Source organism: Takifugu rubripes, chromosome 8, assembly GCF_901000725.2.
Source record: "Takifugu rubripes chromosome 8, fTakRub1.2, whole genome shotgun sequence".
NCBI classification, from domain to species: Eukaryota; Metazoa; Chordata; class Actinopteri; order Tetraodontiformes; family Tetraodontidae; genus Takifugu; species Takifugu rubripes.
The window spans coordinates 436,757-458,144 of NC_042292.1; the positions used below are offsets into that span (position 1 = coordinate 436,757).

The 21,388-nt window shown below is 39.7% G+C and overlaps 2 protein-coding genes across 4 annotated transcripts; one reads left to right on the forward strand and one right to left on the reverse strand.

The window, feature by feature from the left end:
• The first annotated feature begins 3,032 nt into the window (after nt 1-3,032).
• On the forward strand, nt 3,033-14,579 carry scaf1 (SR-related CTD-associated factor 1). Of its 3 annotated transcripts, none has more exons than XM_029839728.1 (7): nt 3,033-3,221; nt 3,643-3,723; nt 4,386-7,838; nt 8,125-8,207; nt 8,543-8,845; nt 9,724-9,852; nt 13,379-14,579. In XM_029839728.1, the coding sequence occupies exons 3-7, from the start codon at nt 4,748-4,750 to the stop codon at nt 13,535-13,537; spliced, it is 3,765 nt and encodes a 1,254-aa protein (XP_029695588.1). In that variant the 5' UTR covers nt 3,033-3,221; nt 3,643-3,723; nt 4,386-4,747; the 3' UTR covers nt 13,538-14,579. The 3 variants fall into 3 exon arrangements, with proteins under 3 accessions (XP_029695588.1, XP_029695589.1, XP_011604306.1); XM_029839729.1 differs by having other exon boundaries at nt 3,646-3,723; XM_011606004.2 differs by lacking the exon at nt 3,643-3,723.
• A 1,418-nt stretch (nt 14,580-15,997) lies between these two features.
• On the reverse strand, nt 15,998-19,795 carry ppp1r35 (protein phosphatase 1, regulatory subunit 35). The gene is made up of 6 exons (XM_011606003.2): nt 19,644-19,795; nt 19,018-19,228; nt 17,980-18,082; nt 17,515-17,621; nt 17,067-17,157; nt 15,998-16,418 (listed from the first exon to the last, which is right to left on the reverse strand). The coding sequence occupies exons 2-6, from the start codon at nt 19,225-19,227 to the stop codon at nt 16,114-16,116; spliced, it is 816 nt and encodes a 271-aa protein (XP_011604305.1). The 5' UTR covers nt 19,228; nt 19,644-19,795; the 3' UTR covers nt 15,998-16,113.
• Between the last annotated feature and the right edge of the window lie 1,593 nt (nt 19,796-21,388).

Consider the following 21,388-nt stretch of genomic DNA (forward strand, 5'->3'; position numbering starts at 1 on the left):
CCAATTGAAATTACGACGACGCACTAAAGTCTTTTGGTTTGATTGCAATTCGCTGTTAACCGCCACGTTGTCATGTATCCCACCAAATAGGCAAGTTCATGAAAATGTCGGGCAATTAAATAAAAGCTGGAAAGAATAAGGATATAGGACCTCAAAGGCAGCTAGTGATCGGTATTTTTTAGAAAATCACATAGTGCAAATCATAAAATAACCAGATTTGGCTTGAGCCTCTACCACCTGCCTTGACTTACAAAGCAGGCTACAAATCTGTACAGGTCACCAGCTCAGTTATATGTTGTCTACCATGTAGGCCACACACACACACACACACACATATACATACACACACACGTATATATATATACACACACACACACACATATATATATATATATATATATATATATATATATATATATATATATATATATATATATATATATATGAGGTGGGCTGTCTGTGAAGGGATTACTAAAACATGTGTGGTATAAGCACTTCATATTGTTTATAGTAGTAGAAGAGTTTAATGCACTAGTTCAGGGGTCGGCAACCCGCGGCTCTGGAGCCGCATGCGGCTCTTTGGCGCCGCCCTAGTGGCTCCCTGGAGCTTTTTCAAAAATATGAAAATGTAAATTGTTTTAATATAATTTCTGTAGGAAGAAAAACGTGACAAACATTCTTAATGTTTTCCAATGCTGTATAAATGCGTATAATAAATATTTAATTCCAACATCTCATTATAATGAAAGTTAAACTTAAAGTGGCCATGTGGTGCGTCATTCTCTCCAGGATGCGCTGCAGGGAAAATAAGCATTTCGTCATGAATGCTCATTATGTATTTGTAGCCTACTTATTGTTTGGAAAGTAGGCTAATACAGCTAATATAGACACTTACAGCATGTGTTGCCTTTATTATAAGCCCTATATAAGGCTTTACATTTTTTGCGGCTCCAGACAGATTTGTTTCTTCTTTTTTTGGTCCAATATGGCTCTTTCAACATTTTGGGTTGCCGACCCCTGCACTAGTTAGTAGTTCAGTTTGATCATGAACTTATGGCAAACAAGATCCCCCCCGTCTTTAAAATTGGTGGAAAGCCACTCGTTTGACCAATGGTTTTTTTAAGTTACGTTTTTTATATTGTAAAGCCATGTATACTAAATTGCAGTTCCTAGTCGCCAATGGCCAGTAGATGAGAGTAGTAACACTAATAAACGCAGAAGAAGAACTAGACATTGCGCCGGTTTTCTTTCTAATGGCCACTCGGGGTACTGCAGAAATAAATCCCATGCTGTTCAAAAAGGACCTTTCCCATAGATATACATACTTCTCTGTTAAAAAAAAAATGTTCACAAGACACCTTCAGCTACAAATTAGATCAGTTACTACTCATTCTATTCTATATTTTTAAGTCATAGACTGTGTGTGACCCTGCTTGTTTGAGGTCTCCACGCCGTCCTGCTGGACTAGTGAACGTGCAGGACCTGACTCCCGTGTTGACTCTGTGCTGGAGCTCTCGGTGCGCCCTGGAAGACCACTGCATTCTTGCCTGCTTTTCGGGTCCTGTAAAAAACCAACCTTAACAGGTCTCATCATACATCTGCATCTGCATATTTGTATAGGTTTCACATTTCTTTACATTGTTTTACCAAATAGGACATCTGTTATTCAAGTGGAAGCAGGAAATGGGGAGGCGGTCCCAAGAGTCTAGCTGCTAGCACATTCTATCTCCAAAACAAGAGGTCAACCTACACATTTAACTCCCATTATATGATTCCAGAATATCAACACAAAATCAAACTACATTTTCTACACTCAATAATATGATTAAACTCTCTTAATCAGTTAATATACTATAGCTGGTCATACACTTGAATATACTTCAGCTGAACTAAAAAGAATGGGTGGATGAGCCTTCATCTATTAGGTCTACTTGTGGTGGAAGCAGCTCTCTGACCAGGTACAGAAATCTGACTTATTGTCTACCTTTACAATTAGGTTTTATGAGGGAAGTTTCTTTACTTTTGTTTACACAGACAGACAGACAGATACTTTTATTGTCAATTCACTCCATGTTTTGAACATACAGATGAACCGAAATACCGTTTCTCTTCTCTCTAGCTTATCGTGCTGAAATGAAAAATTAAAAATGAATGGAATAACACAAAATAAAAATATAAATAAGGAAAAAAGGGGTAAATGAGGTGCCAAAAACATGAATGTGCATACAGTGCAATACAATGAAGTGAGGTAGGTTGCAAGAATAACAGTCAGAAATACAGAAAATTCCCTCTATCGCACTCACTTCGATTTCCAGGAAGAAATAGACAAAAAAAAATCAATTCAGATTAAATTAAATCTGGAATTTCTTTTTCACCTGTTTCGTACCACAACCTGGGGATCAGGTCCTTCCATCAATACAACTCTTTGTGTACACCCTTTTTTCAAAATTTGGTCTTATTCCTCTCAGTTGTCCCTCAAGGACTCACAATCTCACTTGACGTCCAATTATTTCCATGCTTTCACTTTTGTTTTTGCAGCCAACACACTTTTAAACCATATGATAAACAAAGTACACACAATGATTCTGATTACAACTCTCCAAAAACTAGTACATAAATATATGAAAATTTAAAATGGCACGATGTATTTAACATATCAACAACCCTTCTTCAGTGATGTAATGTAAACAATTGCATTAACATGGCACAAAAGGAAGACAGTTACAGTCCTAACCAATGGGACAGAATATTTGGTTAAAATGTGAAGTGGTACAATCGACCCTCACAACATCTTGTTTTTTTAAATATTCTTATTCTATATGATAGAACGTGTTTTAAATCTCATGCTCTCTAGATTTGGGCCGTCCCAGGTTAAAGATATAAATCAATTGTTCTGGCGTTGTCTATATAAAGTAGCGCTCTGTTCTATCCGTAGGTTAGTGCCCAATCCATATTCATATTTTGGGCCTAATGATAACCAGTCAGCAGTCCGCAGTTGTAAAACGACTAACCAACGAAACTGCCAGGTCGGTCCTACCGTCGACATCCTACGTAATGGAAAATCGGTTTCCGGCTGAAGGGTGAGACGATAATGGCGGCGATTGGTGGAAAGAAGATACAATTGCGACTTGAAAATAACAGAAACCTCTAATTTTACCTAATGATTTACCGGAGAATGCCTGCCATGCGATTTGGTTAGATGGATAAGTAACCTGCAACACGTAAGTCGAAATTATACATCCATTTTTCATGCTGTAGGCTAACTAGCTGCTGTAAGCTATGTTGCTAGCAGGGTAGCTGAATACTTAGTATCGTAAAATTCCTGCTGTAGGTGTGAACCTACGTTTATGAATCGATTGACAATTTGTAAAAACGTAATTTAAATATCACTGCATGGAATGGTCTTACAGTGTTTAATGTACTGCATGGATTTTTGTTACCATGCTATATTATTGTTCACTTTGTGTACCCTAATACGGTTGTTTATGCATAAATATATAGACACAATATGCCCATTAGGATTCCCCCCAATGCCGATAGTAATTGTTATTGAGGGATGCATTAATGTCATGCCCAGTCAAATCAGTTGTCTTTTAACTATGAAACAGTCAGAAGTTTAAAATGTTCAAATTTCTTCGACAGAAGTTGTTTCTTCATGTCGTAACGGAATGGAGCAAGTCCCTAAGGAAAAACTCCCTGACAAGTCTATCACCGTGATAATTTGTGAGAAAAATCCCTTTTCCAGAATATTAGTCTTAATAAGTCTTGTCAGTGTCCCAGTCAGTATTTGAAAACCCATATTTAATGTGAACAAAGTACTTCTTTAGTTAAGTATACAACAAAAAGGGGATTTGAATCTAAAACAGGCGTTGGGGTTACAGAGGTTAATAATGGGATGACATGTCTCCTATGTTCTGCCACAGTTTTGTTTTCACTGAAATATCTCGTGATACTGCAAATATTAAATGTTTAACAAAGCATGCAAGGCAATGTCATGATTTGAAAAAGTGGAGTACAAAGTACTACTTTATTTAGTTAAATCTAGTACATAATACAACAAGTATTAGGTTTTGAATTATAATAATTAGATAATATTGCACAGTTAATGAATTTACTTTAAAAATATAGTAAATGAAACTTTCCAAATCCAAATGCATTTTAAACTGCATTAACTCAAGGATGAGTGATAATTTGTTTTGGGTGGTGATGGTTAAATAACTTTTATACTGGCCCTGTTAGTAGGTATAGTTTATATAGTAGGTAACTGTATAAACTGTAGTTATAGTTTGTGGTAGGCAATATGTACTCTGTGCTTTATTAATTAACTGTTTATTATGCAACAATTTAATTTTTGTATTTGTGTTAAATTTCCCCTCCTCTCCTAGGTCTGTTTGTGAACACTGAGTTTTCTACTGTGGCCTTGCCGATCACTAACAACCTCCAAGTCCCTCTATTGGAGTTAAAACTTGCATAAGCTTTTCAGGCTGATGGACTTGAGTTGAACATTAAAAGAAGACTTGTTGCCACATTATCGCCTTCTGTGACTGAACAGCTTAAGAATGCTCCTTTAAGCACACCCAATGTTTATCTGACATCTCCTTCTGCTTCAAATCAATATCCACATCACTTTGTGCTAATACTTCAACATATCTGAAGCCTGTATTAAGTCAGACACATGGAACAAAGGTGGCCAGCGTATCCTCCAGTACTTCTATAACAATCCAGTCCCTCTCCAAGACCTAACACCATGTCAATGGATTCATTGACACACACTTCTTTGAAGCAGTGTGTCATATATAAAGGAGCAGACATGGACAGGGAGATTTATGATCCTTTTTATCCAACAGAGGGCATGAAGGGGGATGATGGCAAATATGAAAAGTATGATCCCTTTGACCCGACTGGTTCTCCTGCATCAGATGGCAAGGGTGGCAAAGTGGGAGTGGTTAATAAAAACATTGAACAGGGCGATGATGAGCTCGAGGAACCTCCAGATTCTACTGTTGCAATGATTGGACTGTCAAGCCCCTGTCAAATCACAGCAGTTGCTTGGAGGCAGAGAGTGGACTCAAACAGCACCAAAGCTCAAGAGAAGACTGATAGTGATGAATCGGATCACTCAGAGATAGAGGAAGGGGAGATCATTGGGGCTGTTGACAAGAATGGAAGTGCTAAGAGATTTGGTAAAGATAATTCATCACTTAGTTCTACCAGGGTGTCATTTCTTGGTTCAAAGCCAGAGCGCATACTTCGGGTACTGGATGGAGATGGCTTTGTGTCTGTGTGTACAGAGGCCAATTGGAAAACAGAAATACATACTGAGGATGAGCCTGCAGTTGAAGTAGAGGATTTGAGAAGCAAGCTTGTTAGCAGGCGGAAGGAAAGATATCTTTCCTATCCTCCATCATCCTCACATTCTCCCCAAGCACCAATGTCCCCATCCAACCCTTTAACTGTCACGGCACCTACTCATTTCACATCTCATGTAGAGCAAAGCAGTAAGAAATACAAGTTGTCAAAGAGTTTGATGGACACTGACCGGCTGAAGAGTAAAAATAAAAATCCTGGAGAAAAAGAGGAGAGAAAGAAAAAGAAAAAGGATGAAGGAGTCAGAGAGAGATGCAAAGACAAGGACAAAGAACAAAGAGAGGCTAAAAGATCAAGGAAAAGCAGGAGCAGTAGTTCTAAGGCAAGGAAACGACATCACGGCAGTCTGGAGTTGTCAAGATCATGGAAGTCGGACAAAAAAGACTCTACTGGAAACTTTTTAAGTCTCTCTGAAGAAGAGAAAAGAGAGGCAGCATGGAATATGGACAGAGGCAATGAAAAAGATAAAGACAGACACAGAGGGAGAGATAAACACAGAGGAAGAGAGAGAGACTGGGAAAGGGGGAGGAGTCATACAAGTAGTCGGGGAAGAGTTCAAAGGGACAAAGATTCCAGCTATCAAAAGAAGAACAAGGAAATAAAAGGAAGATGCCATGTAAGCACCAGAGAACATGGTAAATCAAAGTGCTCCAAAAGAAGCAGGGAAAAGAGAGAAATTAGTAAAGATGCACAGCGGGATAAGGAATGGCGGCGTGATGGCCGCCCAGTTGTCCCTCCATCTATCCAAGACCTCAATGGTTCTGACTTGTTTGCCATTAAACGCACAATCACTGTTACCACTACCACAACCACCACTACCGTGCCTGGTTCCCCCAGACTCGCCTCAGTGTCTCCCTGTCTGCCCATAGAAAATTCTACAAAGCCCCCCCAAAAAAAGAAGAGAAAACGGCAAGCAATTGGAGAGGTAGACGATTGTCACAGCCAATCACAATCACTCTCACCTCTAAGATATCAAAGCTATGAGTCAGACCATTATTCAGACAAATTGGAGATTGATGTTCTGTCTTTGGACGGTGAAGCTTTAGATTCTGACTATCCATCTTTGGAGGATTCACCCCCACCTGTTCTTCCACCAGAACCACCTGTCCCTAGCCCCAAAACTAAAACTAACCTAAAGACTGAACAACACCATGTAAAAAAGAAACTGCAGACACTGAAAAAAAAAGGTCAGTCTGAATCCTCATCACCATCTAGATCAAAGAGTAAATGCATCTCCTCACTTCTGGTCACTTCAGGCTCTGTACCAGTTTCCTCTGGCTTCGGATTGGCAAAGCGAGCGAGGAAAATTGTTAAGGAGAAAGAAAAAGGCAGCAGGAAGAATGTGGTGCGCTCTAGCAAATTTAAAAAAGATGGTGGTCGGAAAAGCAAGCTACAGTCAAAGGTCTCTGTCTTGGTGCGAGAGGGTGTTAGCAGTACTACAGGACCATCAGTTGGCTCTGGAAAAATGGGCATTGAACTTCTTGGGCCAGGAGGTACAAGTGGTGGATCTGGAAGCTCAGTGGTAGGTGGCTCAATTGCTGTGGTCTTTTGCAGAGATAACGAAAGCAGGTCTCCATTCCTCAAACCTTGTTCAGAACCTCTATCCCTGAGTAGCCGTAGTAAAGACTTGGATAACATGGAAAAGCGAAATAGACTGGGTGCACCTTCCTCTCTTACCAGTTCAGTCAGATTAAAACCCAAAAAAACAAAACAAAGTTCCATCACATCCACATCTTCTTTGGCCTCCTCCCCCTCATCTTCTTTGGTGAACAAAGGGCGCCGTAGCACTGGCAAAAAAATTAAGGAAAACAGTGAAGCAACTGGGTCTACAGCTGGTGATGTCAACCAAATAAAAAGCAGTATGGAGATCTGGAGTGGAGCTTCAATGGATGTCCAGTCTGCTGCTGGAGAAAGACGAAAATCAGTCAGTCCCCAAATGAGCCAAGCCGGCCCTGCGCTCTGCTCTTCCTCTGCTTCATGCTCCTCTGCCATAAGTGTGCTTCCACCTTCTTCCTCACCACCCCACACTCCACCATCCCCAATGCAGGACACCAGGGAGTCTACACCTGATTCTCAGACCGTGGACAGCAGTTGTAAGACACCGGACCCTTTGTTCTTGGGCGAGGAATGTCTATCTCAAAGCAGTCCCATCCTCCTCCCAGCATCTGGTCCACCCAGCATATCCATTTCTCATGGTTCTGGCCTCAACATCACTTTGTCTACTCCAACTGCTAAATCCTTGCCTCCAGATAATGCCAGCAAATCCCTTATCTCACTTCCTTGCCTATCCTCTTCAGCAGGCTGTGGACTCAGTTCCCTGTCTTTGCCTCTGTCCTCATCAGACCCTTCCTCTTCCTCTGTCTCATCCTCATCTGCTAGTAAGCCTCCTCACCCTCTTCCTCTTAGTTCACCTGCCCTTCCCTGGAGTTTGCAAACTGGGGTAGACTGCACGACTGGAGGAGTCCTAGCATGTGAGTTTTCTTCAAATCTTAAAAAAAATTTGCCATGTTTTTACTGAACCAACAGACAAGGTATGCAAGTTTGCAGCTAGTTTGATTAGGATTGCGCACACAGTTAAATTTTCCAGCAGGTGCCGTCAAAGTTGCTCGGTGGATCGGAGAGCAGAAAAAGGGGGTTGCTAAAACATGGATCATTAAATCATTTCTAATCATTTTTAAATGAATATTTTTTCCCTTTTTTTGGATATTCTGTGGACTATTTCATATTTAAAAATTGCATTATTGCTTCTCTTGACAGTGACTGCTTTACTCTTTAAAATGGAAGAGGCCAATATTGCCAGCAGAGCAAAAGCACAAGAGTTCATTCAGGCAACCAGCCAGGTGTGTGTTTCATGCTGTTGCTGTTGCAGACCTAAAGTTCCAGTTTGGAATGGTTCACTTTTTTATTAATTGTACTGTACACATTTGTTTTTAAAGGGAACCACAATATGTAGACCTCATTTGATTGACACCTTCAATTATAAATTACACTAGACTGTTTTGTTTTTATTATAATTGAATACAACAATTTCACTCAGACTCATTGTTTGTATTCAATTATATATGCAGGTAAGATAAAAGTAACCTCACCACACTGTGGATATGCTTCAAAAGTTTTCAGCCTATTGAGTGTGTGATTTTTGCAAAGAAAAGTGTAGAAATGTGTTATTTTGCAGATCCTCTCACAGGCCAATCAAAGCCAGTCTCAGCACCAAGTACCTGTCTCTTCAGCATCCACATCACAAGTTTCACCCCCTCCTACACTTCCTCCAGCTCCTGGTCTAAGCCCAGCTCAGTTTATCCTCCACAGTTCCCTTCCGTTGGTTGGCTCCACAAAAACACCACCCTCGCTCCTGCACACTTCTATAGGGGGGGGTTGTGCACAGACCCCACCCTCCATTATACCTGTGGTACTGTCTGGAGTGTCTGGGAGTTCGGGTGATACTGGATGGGACAATGAGACTAAAGACCCCGATAAGGTGAAGTTGAGTTCCCTGATGATATATGGTCACTAGATTTCTTGTCAGCTATTTCTAGAACCACACTGCTACTGCTAAATCAAAGATTTATCAACTACCGTAATTTCCGGACTATGAGCCGCTACTTTTTTCCTACACTTTAAACACTGCAGCTTATTCTACGGTGCGGCTTATTTATGTTTTTTTTCGTGGCGCACTATCACAACTATTGTGAATCAGTCATTTTTACCAACCCTCATCAACAAGGAAAATACTAGAAGAAAAGCATATGATGCGACTTTCGAGCTGGCGCACGTAATCTTGGCATTACGGTAAAATTAGATTATGCGGTTTATAATCAGGTGCGCTCTGTAGTCCGGAAATTACGGTACTACTAAACTGTCCCGGTCCAGAGGACAGCAGTGAGTTGGGAGCGCACTTAATGAGATCATCTTGCAGTTGAGGAACAAGGCTTGGTTTGAGGTGCCGATGGAACTCAAACTGAGCACCCTGGCCTAAATGGAGCTGCACCCTTTGTTAATCGTTGCCTGGAATACCTAGCGAGGAACAGTCAAGTATATTTAATCTAGTAGAATTGAAATCTAGAGTATGATGCCAAATTAATCTCATTGTTGGTAGTCTATGCAGGGAGATTGAGAGCTATGCCTTTAACCCTTGTGTGGTGTTCGGGTCTGTGGGACCCGTTTTCACTTTTTATTAAAAGAAAAATGATAAAATTAATGAATTTTATCATTTTTATCACACCACACAAGGGTTAAGTAACAACAGAACCTTGCTCCACAGCCAAAAGCCTGTTGTCTATATCTAAATGGGATTAATTGTGATGATTTGATTTTGATTTTAATTGTGTTTAACCATGTCTTTCCTGACCTGGCCAGTATCTGAAGAAGCTTCACACCCAAGAAAGAGCCGTTGAAGAGGTGAAGCTTGCCATCAAACCATATTATCAGCGCAAAGACATCAATAAAGATGAATACAAAGACATCCTCAGAAAAGCTGTTCATAAGGTCAGCCTCACCACACACAGCATCTATAAAACACAGTACAGACACGATATCTGCAAGATCCTTATTCATTGGCATCTTAGTAATGTTACGTAGTGAACTTTATTGGAACCGCAGCCATTTTCCTTTTCGGGTATTTTTAACACTTGTCTAAAAAGATTTGTTATTTTTATATACTTTTATGTAACACATTGTCCCACATGCCTCTTGTGATTCACACAATAATAATTATCAGTCACTATGACTATGAGCTGCTACTTTTTTCCTACACTTTAAACACTGTGGCTTATTCTACGGTGCGGCTTATTTATGTGTTTTTTTTCGTAGCGCACTATCACAACTATTGTGACTCAGTCATTTTTACTAACCGTCATCAATGTGGAAAATACTAGAAGAAAAGCATATGATGCGACTTTTAAGTTAAAAGCGATCACTCTGGCGTTTGAAGAAGGAAATCGAGCTGGCGCACGTAATCTTGGCATTACGGTAATCAATGGCGAGAAGGTGGAGACCCCCGCATAAAGAACTGATCCAAAGCAAAAAGACGACAAAAGCTTTTAGACGTAAACATCGCAGGTGTCCCGAACTTGAAAACTTCCTGGAAGACTGGGTCAACACACAGAGAGCAGGCGGCCACCGTGTTTCCGCTGTACAAATCAGACGGAAGGCAAAAGCAATCACCACCGCGATGAAAATAGAAGATTTTAGAGGTGGGCCATTGGGGAGTTTTAGATTGTTCATTGTTTGAGTAAAAAAGCATAAACAACGTAATTTGTGTGTAGCTGATACAAACGTATATTTCAAGGTAGCTGCATTACAGACACCGTTAGAAGAAAAAGCATTTACCGGTACAATCTGTTTATGTTGCTAAGCGGATTAAATTAAAAGAAAAGTTAAAAAATCCTGACGTGATAAAAATTGGATTTAAGGTCTCTGTATAAACATAGAAGTGAAAAGAGTGGCTGTTGTTTCTTACCTGTCTGTCACTCGTCAGTAACTCGTCTCTTACGGTAATAAAAACATATACCGGTACTGAATGTTTTCGATCTAATTTTTCACATTACTACTTGGGATACCTGCGTCTTATAATCCGGTGCGGCTTGTATAAGTACAAAATTGATTTTCTTTCTAAAATTAGATTATGCGGCGTATAATCAGGTGCGCTCTGTAGTCCGGAAATTACGGTACTACTAAACTGTCCCGGTCCAGAGGACAGCAGTGAGTTGGGAGCGCACTTAATGAGATCATCTTGCAGTTGAGGAACAAGGCTTGGTTTGAGGTGCTGATGGAACTCAAACTGAGCACCCTGGCCTAAATGAAGCTACACCCTTTGTTGCGCTCTATAGTCCGGAAATTACGGTAATTATATACTCGATCTAACTGGTCAACCAAAGTGCATGTAAATGTATTAGTCCAACTGATATCAGTACACTCTGTATCTGACTGAGACATGCAGGTATAGGGGTGTGCAATATGATGATATTACTTCATGAAGGGTTAGAGCATGTTGACGATCTAACAAAGTAAAGGTACCCAAATCCAGTCTTTGAGGGCTGCAGTCGGGTTTGCACTTGGGCGCATTGGAATTGGGCACACCTGGCTTATAGGGTGTATTAGGGTACAATGTTGCAGCTCTATGACGCTGCGCAGACGCATGCCATTTCACGCCCGTTGATGTGCACCTGAGCAACTCATTCTAATAAATTTCGGACAGTGCTCTGGATTTCTTCCAGCCTCCCTGTTTGGTTGTGTAGCAGGAGCCAAGGCTGAAGGCAAAAGAGGGAAATTGGTTCCTAAACAGAACTCCTTCCTCATCCTAAGGAATTGATTTGGCTTTTCTCCAAATGATAAAGTGCAAACAACTGTTATTTGCAAAGTTTGCACAGGTGCAGTTTGCTAATTGGATGGCACAAATTATGAGGAAATCATTGTCAACAAACTGTTACCACTCTTGTCGCGTATTTTTGTCTTTTGACATTTTAGGATATATCACATTATATATTTTATTATCTTTTACATATGGCAATGGTTTAGTTATACTGTATAGTAAATTGCAATTTATTATCAAAAATCGTTAAAATAAAATCATGATCGTGATTTTATTTTTAATTAAATGTGCTTTGATATGTTTGCCATATTGCCTACCCCTAAGTATTGGAAAATTGACATCCTCTGGTGTGTAAAAGACTTATGCCCTGTTCGAGCTACATGATTTGGGCCCAATCTGCCAGTCACAGACTGGTTTTTTGCTCTCCTTCTGTGTTAGTCGTTTGCTCAGCAAACCTGGGTCATTTAGTCTTAACACCTGAAAGATTTCCATCGATGACTGCCCGACCATCCCACATGCTAGATATCAAGTCTGGTCCTAATGACAAAAAACAACTAGAGCCAATGAGAAGATAGACGGGTTAATGTTTAATGGCTGCGGTCTGACCTCCTCTGTCAGGCACAATGTCAGTGTGTCACTAATGTCAGTGTGTCCTAATATGTTCCTAGTTTCCACTTTATTCCTTGATGTACTTTTGCCATGTTAAAACAATATCCTGATATATAGTTGTTTTTAAAAAGACACAGGAGCAAAATGCCCAAAGCATCAGCTGAGCAGACAGACAAAGTGGAACATTCAGTCACACCTGCTGATGGAAAGTCATGTAGTGTGTATACCCCACAGACCTGTAGACTATGGACCAGATGACACAGTCGCATATTGTGAACAGTATGCTGACCCGACAACTGAATTTCATGTAGCGTGAACATCAATAATCGGGGTTAGATGAAGCATGTGTGCATCTTTCACAACATCCACGTTGTATGAATCTGGAACAAAATCATTTAAGAAAGCCGGCATGAGCAGTCTTGTCTGCCTCTAGAAGTCAACATGATCACAAGGAAGAGCGTGCATCTTATCAACACAATAAATAATACATTTAAGATAGACAAAGCTGCGCAATTATCCATTTTTCTGTTTAAATTCCACTTTTGCTGTGTGACTCCAGTTGTTTACTATGTGATGTAATATGTACAATGGAAAAGGGACTTTATTACCCTGCTGAAAAAAATTCACCTAAAATATGCCACCTAGTGTTAGAGGAAGACATCTTCCTATTAGTTACATAACTTTCTCCGTTGCATGTAAACTGGGAACGAGAATGATTTCCAACAAGATATTCAAATCAAATTGTGAACATCGCTCATTTAAGTTGTGTATGTACTGAATGGCTTAGTCAACATTTTTAAAAACTAATGAATAACCCAAAAATAAATGCCATTTTATTTAGATATAATGAAAGCTTATGTTGAGAGTTTAATGGTCTTCAAAATTCAAAACTGTAAAACTACAGGACTTGCCGTGACCTGCATTAAAGGCCCTGCAGAAAATAGAGATTAACTAAGAAGTAACTGTTTACATCAGTTTAAGGGTTGCTTACGTTAAGCCGTTACAGTTGAACAACAAGCAAGTTTATCTTAAAAGCAGAAATTGTATAAATTCATACCGTAACAACTAAAAAGAATTGTGTCATTTTCTCAGATCTGCCACAGTCGCACTGGTGAAATCAACCCTGTCAAAGTCAGCAACCTTGTTAAGCTGTACGTCCAGCGATATAAATACTTCCGGAAACATGGACGCAAAATAGGTGAGGAAGAGAAGGAAGACAGGGAGTTGGGTGCATTGCAATCTTCTGCTTGAAAGACCTTTTTTAAAAAGAAATGCCCCTCCACTCCTCATCATTGATTGTTTCGTGCTGTCCTTTTTTTAATTCTTACTCCGTATTTTCTGTATTATTGCTATATCTGTCTGTCTTATGTGAGTTTATGACATGCTCTCTCCTTAACTCACTATAAATACAGTGTCTCACCTAGTGTCATGTATAGAATATCTTGGATATTAAGATATGAGCTATGATCCATATGTGTGACCTGTTACAGCATACAACGCAAACTTTGCAATAAATGATACCTCTGTGGGGGAAAAAAACATGTGTTTTTCTTACAAAAGATTGTAATGAGTGAGTGTGTAAGTCAACAAACAAATTTTGTGTTGCTAAACTAGGATTATAATCAACAAAGCTTTGTGATGTGCAGCTTTTGTCTGTTCAATGAGTTGGGCAGTTGGTTCAAAGCAGACAGCAGGGTTTACTGATTTTGATCATTATCTGTTGCAGAGAAAGGGAAAAAAAGTTACATTTTATAACCATCTCAAGGATTCAATTACCTTTATTTTGGCCAGTGAAAACTCCGGTTTTCAATTACATCAACACAGTCATATTCACATCAAAGATAAGCTGGTAAAAATATTCACAAGTCATGCTCTACTTAGAATAATAAATGTTCAATGATGACACTGAAAGGAAAGGCCTGGGACATACCACCCCATGGGTGGGCTGGCCTAAGGGAGATTTGAGAGGATTCCCAAATCGTTGGTCTATTCCAGGCTGAACCAGACAGTGGGTGGAATGTTTTTCATTCTATAAAATGGAGCTGTGGGTGGCAGAGGGGAATGGTGGACTGGATCCCTCAAATACTTTGCATATTAAGGGAGGATAGCACCAGCCCATCCAATCTGATCCCTGTATTTATTGAAGTGGGATTGGTGCAGCTGTTCAGTGAATAATCTTTTTTCTGTTACAAAAAGAGAGGAGCAAGGAAAGTAGTAAACATGCTGTAACTGAAAGTTATACATTTCTGTACTGATGATTAGTGAAATAAAACAAGGTGGCTTGGTTGCTTAACAACGACAAGGCTGTTTATTTGGAACTCTTCATCAAGCAGCACATGTTGTTTGGGGTCAGGCCCTGGGATTCTGTAAAGCGCCTAGAAACAATTTTGATTGTGACGGACGCTATACAAATAAAGATTGATTGATTGATCTACCATGTCACTCCTCCAAAATAAAATCACCTCTACAATAGAGGTGCTACACTGGAAATAAACAGAGTGACTAAACTGACTAAACTTGATTAAAGAAATAGGTTACAATTTTTAGACAAAGAGATGGGTGGAGCAGAAAAACCCAAGTATGGCTACAGTTAGCTAGTATAGTGATGACATGGGACAATCTTCTAACTGGGCCAATTAGTCCAGTCAGGCTCATAACTTAAGTTCTGGCGGGAAAAAATAAACACGGATCAGGATCTGGACAGTGTTGTGACAGCCTTAGCACAAACTTAAGAAAAATAAATAAATCAGATAGTAGGAATCATTGGTAAACTGCCTCAAGTTGTGTATGTGAATATTAACTGAAGAATTAACTGAAGGATTTAACAACCCATTGTGGAAGAAATGAATGTTTTGACCATTGAAAAAATTATAAAGTAATATATATAAAAACAATGGGAAACATACAGAATAATCAGGATATTATTCAGAATATGTATCAAGTTTAGATCTTTACTCTTGCCACCCCGTTATCTTTAAAATGCTTTCTTTTTTATAACACACACAACAGTTTGCCAAAGTTCTGTATGCAAATAAAGACAAAAGCAAATTAAAAAACCTGCAGCCTCTCATATGGGGTTAAAAAGCTTAAAAAACGAAGTGACTTTTAAGGAGGCTTTTAAAAGCAGTAAGTTGCCTGATGTGCAGTGGGAGATGAGTCCACAACTTTGATAACGAGTGCCGTCCACCTGCAGCTTCCTCTTATATTTGGTGACAACCTACCGGTCCTCAGATCTGCTGACCCGAGTGCCTGAGTTGGGGAGTAAGGATGGAGTAGGTCAGTCAAGTCAGTAGGATCAAGACCATGAAAACAGAGTGGTGGTAGTTCAGTCTGGGCGAAGCAAATGGTTCTCAGTTCAAGTCCCAGTCCAGACAAAACATAGAGTGTGGTCTGGTAGTAAGCTAGAACACCTTCAGAGCACTACCCTGGTACCCTTGAGCAAGGTAACAAACCCACAAATTGTCATATAGGGCCGTGCGATGAACTGCCGATTCATCCATGGATACACCCTCCCCTTGACCCCGAAATGGATGAAGCATCGAGTTGCATTCAGGGGAGCAGCGCCATCAAGTGTAATTGAAACCAGCACATAATTTGGATGGCAGATGACCTTTTTGTTTTTTTTAATTTTAATATATTTTTATATTATATGTAAGCATATAAATGTAAACATCAGACAGGCAACACGGTGTAAACCATATAATACAAATATATGTGGTTTTGAATCTTTATTACATAAACTTTACACATGAAAATATCCACACATAGACAATCTGATTGTTTTTCATTAAAATACCAAAGATAGTAACATGAGCTGAACAGAACTGTCAGGAAAGGGATTCGTGACACGTTTGGCGCCTGTAAAGGTCAAAAGCTGAGTGGCTGCTGTGCGGCAATGGACACAACTTGCTGTTTGCTGTTCCTTCCTCTGATGAGAAGGGCTGCTGTCTCATCAGATGAGGGGTCAGGAAGATGAGGTGGGAAGGACTGTCTCCTTCTTTGTTACTATGACAACACGGGTGTGGGGCAAGTGGCAACCTTTCCTGCACTGCTTGGCTGATGAACTGATCCTTCTGGATGTCCACATTAACCAACGAATTGTAGAGAAGCTGGGATCGGGATAAATTCACAACTAGAGTAGAAGAAAAGTGGGGAGTGAATTAGCTCAACCATAATTTCATCAAAATCACCCGATTATTCAGTCAAGGTTTAGAAACATTGAAATGCAATTTTCAATATTTGAACTGCCATAGTTTTGTAATAACTTCGAAAATGTTTTAATTCTAAGACTGCATAGAATAATGAGAAGACAAAACTAGATTTTTTTCCTAAGGTCACAGTGTAAACAAAAGGATATTGTCTAGACACAATATATAAGTCCTTATGGCCGTTACTAAACTTGACAGATTAATAAAGGCACTGATGTAAATTGATCCATTTTGAATGTAAGTTTTCTATCCATGTGGAGGTCCAGTAGATCCTCAAAATACATTTGAACACCAACTGACAGGATATTTATTGATGTCCTCTTTATACTATCCAGTTTAAAAATGAGTTGAGAGTTTTGCCACTACTGCTCCATATGCATGATGGCACAATAAATATCACATAAATATTTATTGTATATAAATATCATAATAAATATCATCAAATAAAAACTCATTTAACTATGAAGATGTTATTGGCAGTGTGGTTTTAAAAAGGTGAGAGAAGGTACTAACTGCCTGTTTAAAACAAACAAGACACCCCCATCCTCCCAAAACACACTATTGTACGTTACCGTCAGTAGTTCTGATATTCATCAGGACTTTGGTCCTCTCAGACGTCTGTAATGTCTCTTTAATGGCTTTCTGGGAGTTAAATTCTGCCCCCTGCAGGAAAAGAGACCCCCTGGTAAACAAACTACTAGTTTTGGAACGAGTACCGTATTTTCACGACCATAAGGCGCCCCGTCCATTTTGGAGAAAATTTCAATCAATCAATCTTTATTTATATAGCGTCTTTTACAATCCAAATTGTTTCAAGGCGCATTCCAGAATCCCAGGGCCTAACCCCAGAAAAGCAACAGTGGCAAGGAAAAACTCCGCTTTAACAGGAAGAAACCTTGAGCAGGACCAGGCTCGTGTAGGGGGACCCTCCTGCTGACTTTTAAGTGCACCTTATGGTTGCAAAAATACGGTATTTTTTAAAAATAACATATTAGTAAATGAAGATTAACTCTTAGTAACCTGCAGGAGCTGAAGCTCTTTCTTTAGAGCCAAAGTGGAGTTAAGTCTTATCTCCTCCAGACTGTGATCAGCTACTTCAGTTGGCGTGAATATGCACTGTCTGGGGACTGCAACAACAGAGAAAATGATCAACTTTCCATAAAGACAAAGGTGTTACATGTTATGCCAACTAAAACTAGTGTATTTGGTCTATTTTATAATTGATACAAAGAGAACAGAAACACATACATAAGCATTCGGCACCATATAAAATGACTATACACCTGCGTATCAATCAGTTCCACAGATAATCCAGTGGAATTCCAAAACAATCTTGGGATTTTTTTTTGGTTAAAGATGTCATGTGCATGTGCATCTTACAGTTAATTTCAGAGTTCCATGGCAACCCATTTCACAGCACACAATTAAAATGTGAAACAAACCACATGTAGTGAAAGTAAAGGAGAAGATTTTCTTCATTTTTACCTCTGTGGTGGTGTTTGTTCTTCTGAGCTCCATTAGACCGCTGAGGCAAAGTGTCAGGTGTGAGGACAGGTTCCAGTGTTGCCACAGGCTCTGCAAAACACAACTGCAGAAGACCATATATGTCTGCATCATCTCAGTAATATTTCAGTAGTTTACTGGTAACATATTGCACTACCATTTACCCCTGGATCACACATTCTGCATCATTCTTATTACACTGTCCATGTTAACAGATAAGGTTTACACATTCTGAGTCTCAGTTGCAATGAAAATGAAATGAATGGGGACCATATGCGTTGACAGTCATACAGCTAAGCATGCTCTATCTGCGATCCACTCACAAGCTAACATGTGTGGGCAACTGCCCTTGCTATGGGTTTTTCCTCCCTCTCCCAGACAAGATAAAAAATATAGGCAAAGGGGAAGGATTGGTGGATTTAATTATACGGTCATGGAATTAATAAAAGGCTGTTTTCTTGTGTAGTTTCACTGCTTCTCCACCCCCCAAATTAATCTACAGGTATCGCTGCCTTCATAGTTGTATGCACGCAGAAAAAATATATCTGCAAACAAACACTCTGCTCATGTTTCGTGAATGAGACCCATTGTCTTTCATTAAGATGTGCAGCATATTAATAACTGGCAACACATATATCTGCATGGATATTCATTTCAATAATTGCCAGCTCTTTGATTTTGCAGCCTTGAGTGCCAGACGTGCAGCTATGATGCAGACCCAGGGGTTTCAGCTCATGTGCAGATATGATCAAGCTCCAGGTTTTAACCATCATATCAAAACTCAATTGTTTGCATCTTTTTGGAGAATTGTGAGAACTATTTTCATTCAAAGTCCTACTCGTTTTAGACTGACTAGAATGAACGTTTGAACAAATCCAAAGTTCAGCTCTGGGTGGTCATACCCTCTAGTGACTAGAGGGTATGACCACCCAGAACTGGGCACTAGTGTCTAGTGCATCAGCCCTCACCTATATTCCCCTAATTATGTGAAGCTGTCCCTAAAAGGAACGGTGTCATTACCTGTGATGTCTTTCTCCTCCCAGAGGTAGTGGACCTTACACCCTGCTCACCTTCCGTGTGTGTGGAGCTCTTTACAGGTGTGCTGCTGGGGCTGAGTGTGGTGGACAAGTCGAGCTCCGGACTTTGGGACACAAAGGTTAAAGTGGAGCAAAAGGGGTGGATTTTGGAATGAGAAAAAGGGAGTGGTGATGGTGGGGGAGAGGAACTCATGCTGGTGGGGAAAACAGAGGGTTTCTCTTATTTACGATAAAGTTTCAACATTAACAGAAAATATTACAAAACAAAGGAATTGCGTATTTTAATTTCTCCTCATAGTTAGCTAACTCAGTTCAAAAAAAATTCCAGCAGAGGCTGTTTTCTCATTCAATCTTTAGCTGTTTTCTGAAATTCTTTTTTTAGGGGTGACATAAAAGTCGGAGAGGAGCAATATTTAAATATATATATATTTAATGTTATATGTCTACGTTACTAAGGTTAGAATCGGTAGCCTAGCAGATCTTGGTGTACTGGAAGGCATAAGAGAATACGTAAACAATTTCGTAGTTTTGTAGATAAAAGTTTTGCCAAATAAATAAGAACTCGTTATCAGCGCGGAAATATTCCTGCAGAATAACGTTAGCTTTTACCTTACATAGTCTTATGTTGCCTGATTTTATATGTGCCTAAACATGTGCTGGATGCTAGCGTTTCACCGAAACAACCCTATAGACGCCAGGCCCGGGCCCCCAAGATGGCTGCCCGTTTAGACAAGAACCCCCCGCCAATACCCCTCTCTCTACGGGAGCCGAGCTGGGACAATAGTCATTACAGTATGACGTTTGGGATAGGCTTCCTTCTGGATACACCGTGAAATAATAATGGCTAGTCAGATAAATTTTCCATTTGATAGAATTAAATCACTTTTCTTTGAGATTTGCCTCATTACAGCTCTGTCACTACAAGTCGGGTCCTAACATAACAACAATATTTAAATAATGATAATTATGATGATAATAAATGTACCTCGCTGACCTTTTTGATTTAATAACTACTATGTTCTAGTCGAAACACCTGTGAATAATGGAGAATGGCTAATAAAGTTTGGGCGGGTTATACTGACAAATAACTTCACATTAATTCAAAATTTATCTATACTGGTGACACCTTTTTTAAAAAAAAAACATGTTGAGTGCTGACGTCATGTAAAATTAAATGCACTTTCTGAGCTTTGGAAAAGTTTAAATATAGAATACAAAGAGTAGTAATTGGCCCTGTATGAAGCTGGAGGTGTCCCGTTAACAGTTTTATAGAAATGGCTTTTTCAATGTAAGTACAGGAAAAATCCTTTTTGGCCCTCATACGTTTTTTTATGCAGTATTGTGATTTGCCACTAAAGAAGTCAACAATATCTCTGATGAAGGTCCAATTCTTCTAAAGTTTTAGAAACCATTTGTTTTAGAGTTCCTACCCAACAATAAATGCATCCTCTTTTTACGGTTTCTCAGAAGGTTGAAAATTATTAAATAATCCTTAAATAATCCTCCCCAATGTTTTCTTCAAACATTGCATAACAGCTCTTTGTGTGTCTTTTATCAACTCTCCTGAAGTTCTTAAAATGCTATAAATATTCCATTTCCATGCCTCTCTTCTATTAAATGTATTAATTCCTCTTTGTACTTCCTACAATGCAACAATGTGTTCCACATTTCATTTTACACTCCACACATTTGTCTATTTGGTTCTTGTTCAAATGTTCGAGAGTAAGACTATTGAAAAATTGCTGGTTGAGGTGGTAGATTATAGACTATGATCCCAGTTGGTGAATTAAGGTGCTTATGGCGATAGACCTAGATGGATGTGGCTGAAGGGATAGGGGATGAGCTTGGATAGACTGAAGATGCGATTTGGTTTTATGTATTTTATTCATAACTTGAGACCGGGCAGGAAGCTTCAAGCATTACAGGTTACAGAGGTTAAACCAAGGTTGATATCTAGTATTTCATACATACAGGGTGATGCTTTCATGCCTTGAGAAATGGGAATTTCTTACAGCTGCCCTAAATATCACTTCTGAGGTCAATTGAACTTTCAGAGAAAGTCAGTCAGTTCAGGTTAACTTCCCACGGGGCCATACCAGGGGTAGTGTCTCTGCCAGGATGACAGCAGCCACAGTCTAATAATCATCTAAGGCAGCCACCCCATGGAGGAAAGTGACAGTGGCCTGGACTAGATCCTTCCACGCGCAGAACAAGGCCAGCACAGGAAGGTCTGGTTGCTGACCCTCCAAGGCATTGTTGGTCTCAACTGCCGAAGCCACAGATATGATTGGCCAATGCTCAGGAGGACACTGGAGGAAATTGGGACCTTTCTGTCCACTGATGAGGGCATGGAA

What these genes read in the sequence shown, in the direction of transcription:
- scaf1 (XM_029839728.1), top strand. Translation starts at nt 4,748, where the DNA reads ATGTCAATGGATTCATTGACACACACTTCTTTGAAGCAGTGTGTCATA. An exon ending in GACTGGAGGAGTCCTAGCAT is followed by an intron (nt 7,839 to 8,124) that starts GTGAGTTTTCTT and finishes TTCTCTTGACAG; the next exon opens with TGACTGCTTTACTCTTTAAA. An exon ending in TCAGAAAAGCTGTTCATAAG is followed by an intron (nt 9,853 to 13,378) that starts GTCAGCCTCACC and finishes TCATTTTCTCAG; the next exon opens with ATCTGCCACAGTCGCACTGG.
- ppp1r35 (XM_011606003.2), bottom strand. Translation starts at nt 19,227, where the DNA reads ATGAGTTCCTCTCCCCCACCATCACCACTCCCTTTTTCTCATTCCAAA. An exon ending in GGAGGAGAAAGACATCACAG is followed by an intron (nt 18,083 to 19,017) that starts GTAATGACACCG and finishes GGTCTTCTGCAG; the next exon opens with TTGTGTTTTGCAGAGCCTGT. An exon ending in GAATATCAGAACTACTGACG is followed by an intron (nt 16,419 to 17,066) that starts GTAACGTACAAT and finishes CTTCTACTCTAG; the next exon opens with TTGTGAATTTATCCCGATCC.